Source organism: Typha angustifolia, chromosome 14 (genome assembly GCF_048772165.1).
Source record: "Typha angustifolia cultivar Huaian chromosome 14, ASM4877216v1, whole genome shotgun sequence".
Lineage (NCBI taxonomy): Eukaryota > Viridiplantae > Streptophyta > Magnoliopsida > Poales > Typhaceae > Typha > Typha angustifolia.
Window position 1 is genome coordinate 1,802,197 of NC_133252.1, and position 5,100 is coordinate 1,807,296.

Consider the following 5,100-nt stretch of genomic DNA (forward strand, 5'->3'; position numbering starts at 1 on the left):
GCTAACACAAATTTGTTCAGTATTAGGCTAAGTTCAACCTTAAGTCTATTTGATAACCCTATATTCCTGTTAGCAAATTTGACTTCTTGATAAACTGCAAGCTTTATCCATTAAGCACCTCTACACCCACAGATCTTTGATACTTAATAGTGCAGTCAATTTTAATTAAATTCACCATAAGAGGTAGTTAATTATTCCATGGCTTTTGGCTGTACTTCTAAATTCTATCATCGATCGCCAACTAGGTCAAAGAATAATTTTCTTAACTTGATAAGCTCATGCTAGAAATGTCTCTGACTTATAAATGATGATAATGTCATTCTCTATTTAAAGGGTTTTTTTATTCCATAAATAATTGACAGGTAAGGGATTAGAACTTTATTTCCTTTCCACAGAATACTATGAGCTATCTTATATACCCCTTATTCCTCTCTATTATTTGCTTGTACCCCTGGCTGGAGTTAGAATGTTTGTATCACAAGTAATTGAAGATTCCTGGGAGCAATGTTTTTCTATAACAGCTAGGTGGCATAAAATTCCAATCAAAGTTATCAGCTTGAGTCATGCAGTTGGACATAAAGAATATATGCACAATACCATTCAACGATCATGGATTACTTGATCATATAGGTGCAACTGGAAGCCTTACTGTTTCTTATTGCATAGTTATCTTGCAAAAAGAAAGCAAATAAAGCATTTAAATTAAGCAGATTTATGTGATTGGAGACTTAGTTTTATGCAATTCATATTATACTTAGTTAGCTAATTAGTACTCCTTTATGTACTCTTACTCATAAGAGTTTCAATCTGCACATTCACTTGGATGGTTTTTGTGATTGTGTAGACTCTGCAGTCTGAATAATTTGGCATATCTATCAAAAATCAATGATGCAAACTAATAGGTGAATCAGTAAAGCATAGGTTTAAGAGCAGCAAAACCAACTAGGTAATGAATTGATGCTGAGCTAGACAATTAAATTTCTCAGCCTTTCCCTCAGACAATTAAATCAACTTCCAAATACCCATTTGATCAGCTACCATTACTGTGTAGGAAGAAAGCAAAAGAGAATTAGATACTGCAAAATTGATTACCTTTGTAGTTTATACAATGATTGCGAAAACCAAACAAGATATAATAGCCTATGCATTTCTCCAGTTCCTACAGAAGTGCAGATCACAAGCTGCAGAAATACAAAGTCTAACTGCCCCTTTCTCAATAGAACATAGAATTTAGAGAAAGCCACTGCCAGCCTCCATCCCACCAGAGGATTCTGATTGGCAATCATGTTGCATTGTAAACATAGTTTGAAGTTTCGTCCAAAATCAAAGTGTTTTGCATTTTGATTCTACCTAATCCGAAACTGCCCCTAGAAACTAGCATCCAACAGAAACAACTCTAATAACAAAATTCTTTAATATATTTTAAAGTCTAAGCTGTGTTTGACTTGAATGTAACTGGTTTCTAACTCAATATCAAACCTCATTGCTTACATGCCATTAGATTTTGTGTAACGTACAGAAAAATAAGATTAAAAAGACTATTTATCAAACAAAGCACGAGTTTGCTTACATGCCATAATGTTTTGAGCTATGACCGTAATATCTACAAGTGATCCAGTAAATAACACTTTTGCCAAACTCTTGCCTCATTAATTATAGTACATTTGTGCTGCTAACTTATCAATGCTCCTCAAATTATTGGCTGTTCTCCAGTAAAAACGAATTCAGTTCATTTGAATAAGTTGCTAAATTGCTAAAGGTCTGTGGAGGAAGATAAATAGGTGCCCCAGTTGTGTGGACATTTGAGGATTGTTGGATTTGGTGATTCATCATCGCATCATCACAACTCATAGTTTGGCTGTTTTGATTGCTAAATTGAGGCATATTGCTCAGGGAGTACATCCATGATTCGCAATTGACTGATGCCAAGCTGTTTACTGCATTCAAGCAAAACATTTTGTTTTAGAGGTTAGGTTAAAAAAACATAAATAAGATATTATCTGAGTAATGCATTTTGAAAGAGTATGACATTGGATAGGAAGAACTTGAAGTAAATTTAATAATACAGGAAAAATAAGACGAAGGACAAGAGAACATTCTAAGCATTTAGAACTACCTGATAACTGCAGACAAGAAAGGGGTACCTGAACTAGGTGGATTCATTTGCATAATGTGAGGTTCCGGTTTCACACATGAAAATTGATAATTAGCATCAATAGACGATCCATGAGATGTCAATATGCCAATCTGTGATGTAGGAGTGTAGATATCCCCTTCATTGCTAAGATGAGGTAGAGTCGTAGATTTTTCGTCAGATGGTAATATGCCAATCTGTGATGTAGGAGCGTAGATATCTCCTCCATTGCTGAGATGAGGTAGAATCGCAGATTTTTCGTCAGATGGTAATACGCCAATCTGTGATGTAGGAGTGTAGATATCTCCTCCATTGCTAATATGAGGTAGAATCGCAGAATTTTCGTCAACTGGTAGTTTAGCAGTGAAAGGGCAATTTAATGTGCGGAGGTTGATTGACTCAAAAAATGGAGAATTGCAACAGAATGGTTTCTGACTCAATGCAAGTAAAGGAGGATTATGTCGCAGAAGCTTTTCATAGTGCTTCTCTAGAACTCCTTTATCAAACTCAAGATAGTGCCTCCTGAAATTGTAGTTATAAGAATTATCAGCAGAACTTAAAGAAGCCCAAGTTTTTTTCATGTTATACAGTTAGAGGTATAGGAAAAGACTAAAATTACTAGTCAAGAATTAAGAAGATTCAGAGACAACCCACAACACCAGGTATAGAATTATCTTAAGCTAAAAATCATTGATTTGCTACTACTCCATTTACCTCCATTTAGAAGCAGAGCCATTTGTAAAGTCCTTAACTGTTTCCCAATAAGTAGGCCTTCTTGGCAGTGGATCAATTTCCTGATAGAACGCTGGTTGTCGTTTTAACTATTGAATTGAAAGAAGAAGAAAAAGTTGTCATGCTTAACGGCAAGAAAAGGGAAGGATAAATTTTGATAACTTCAAGTAGAAAATTCATCATTTATTGCACTATATATATAGGGAGCAAGGAAAAAACCTCCACTTCCAAATTGCTGCCTTTCTCATTAAGAAAAACTGCTGAAATCGTCGAAATATCATCCCATAGGAACTGGATCTTTTTCTTCAATCCATCTTGGAGTATCTCCCATAGAAGTTTTTCTTTAGCAATGTAAAATTTAACCACTATATCACCTTGGTTTCTTGAACGCATCTAAGTTATAACCACACAGTCAAGAATCAAAAATTAATGAAGTACATCGGAAAGCCTGCTTTTGTTTCTTGTTTTGTTTTCTTTTGTTTGTTAGAAAAAGGAGCATGCAACTTACCTTCCATGGACCTATCATAATCAATTTTGCAGGAAAATTTACCGCCTTCCTATCATCCTTAGGATCATCCTTAGGAACAATTGGTCCTCTGGATTTAGTTGTCTGCCTCGAGTTGCTTGGAACATCCACATTTTCCTGATTGAGAATCTTGTGAACCGAATCCAAGAGGGACGGTGTTTTCGTTAATGACAAACCTAGAGGACTAGTTTCCTCTGATATGTCGGTGTTCGACACTTTCTGCACACAAAAAAAAAAGTAGACAAACTATATCTAAACATAATCTGAGATATATAAGCAACAATAGATAAAACTAACAAGTTAGTTAAAGTGCATCCTCTACAAACACAAATTTCTTTAGAATCTAATGTCTCTTATGAACTTATCTCTCACTTGATGGGAAAATTTTATTTCAATCTATTCACATGCTAGTATAGCAAGAAAAACAAATCATGAAGGAAATTTAATTTAAAATTCATTACCTCTTCAATTTGCTTAGCATCCTATCACCTGCTAAGAAAAAAAAAGACTATGGAGAAAAAAGCAAAAAGGAGGTACTTTGTGAGATTATAGATTCCCACTATTCACAATGTGCATAGCTATAATTTTAAACACCGGGAGATGCCCTCTTCTCAAGAACTCCCCATCTTATAAAAATCACTCAAAAACTAGTTGAAAAACGAAAAGGGGGAGAGACACAATGCATCAAGAGAAGGAACAAAAACCTTTTCAGGGTCTGCATCTTCGCACTTCTCTTCTTGCATGATGCTAACTTGAGCTACCTTGCCCCCCTTCGACGAGTTCGGAGTTGCCATCATCATCTCGATATCAAAAACATCGTCTCCCCACTCTACGATATCACTATCATCATCTCTGAAAAACTCCATCCTTGGACTCTGCAAAAGAAAAAAAAGAAGAAGAGGAAAGAAGCAAGCTTTAGATATCAAAACGGTCTCTTTACTCAAGAAATTTGGGATGAATAGCAGAGAAGAATATACTAACAAGGAGTCGTGAACTGGGAGACAGAAAGATTGGAAGAAGAGGAAGTTGGTTTTGGAGTGGGGGAGTTCGTTATATAAGGAACTTGTAGTAGATCTTTTGCGGAGAAAAGTGTGCCATGTCTGGGTACTTACTAGAATTTGCATGCAACAAGGAGAGAGCCCAATTATTCATTAAAAAAAAAACGATTTTATCTTTTGAATTCGAAATTCAACTCAAAATCCTAACTAAAATAAATTTTATTTACAGTCTTGCAATACATAAAAATAAATTTGACTCTCTCTATTCTACCTAGAGTTTCATCTTAACTCGATTTGTTTTCGTCTAGTAAAGATTACATCTTTAGTCTCCGTGGTTTAATATAAGAAGTTTGTTTGCATGACGTATTAATAAGGCATGCTTCATGTAGCATGGGATAGTCTTGGGATTATATTTTATATATCAATAATGCAAGAAATTTATAAATAATTTGCTCCTTTTATTCGCTTAAAAAAGAAGAAAAAAAAGGTGATTGAGTTGGATCAGGTCTCTTTAACTGACTACGGGTTGAGAGGTAGATTATATTCTTTTGAATGACTCTCCCAGTGTCAGTGTGAGACTCGGATCGGTTTAAAAGTTTTGAGTTAATTTCTCAGCTTTTTAAAGAAAAAGGCAATATCCTTTTAGCTTTCTCTCACCACTTGATTTTAATTTTTATAACATATATATATATATATATATATATATATAT

At 34.7% G+C, this 5,100-nt stretch overlaps 1 protein-coding gene across 1 annotated transcript; it reads right to left on the minus strand.

Annotated features, from left to right (window-relative positions):
• Positions 1–1,498: 1,498 nt before the first annotated feature.
• LOC140776232 (uncharacterized) lies at positions 1,499–4,744 on the minus strand. Its single transcript, XM_073119865.1, has 8 exons — positions 4,662–4,744; positions 4,374–4,503; positions 4,097–4,267; positions 3,375–3,611; positions 3,086–3,259; positions 2,849–2,955; positions 2,145–2,656; positions 1,499–1,937 (listed from the first exon to the last, which is right to left on the minus strand). Exons 3-8 carry the CDS (start codon positions 4,256–4,258, stop codon positions 1,696–1,698), a joined length of 1,434 nt encoding a protein of 477 aa, XP_072975966.1. The 5' UTR covers positions 4,259–4,267; positions 4,374–4,503; positions 4,662–4,744; the 3' UTR covers positions 1,499–1,695.
• Between the last annotated feature and the right edge of the window lie 356 nt (positions 4,745–5,100).

Bases quoted from the DNA above. Each gene is read 5' to 3' on its own strand.
- LOC140776232 (XM_073119865.1), bottom strand. From the start codon at position 4,258: ATGGAGTTTTTCAGAGATGATGATAGTGATATCGTAGAGTGGGGAGAC. The intron at 2,657-2,848 runs GTAAATGGAGTA...CTACAATTTCAG, and splicing joins GGCTCTGCTTCTAAATGGAG to GAGGCACTATCTTGAGTTTG. The intron at 1,938-2,144 runs GTACCCCTTTCT...GCTTGAATGCAG, and splicing joins AATGAATCCACCTAGTTCAG to TAAACAGCTTGGCATCAGTC.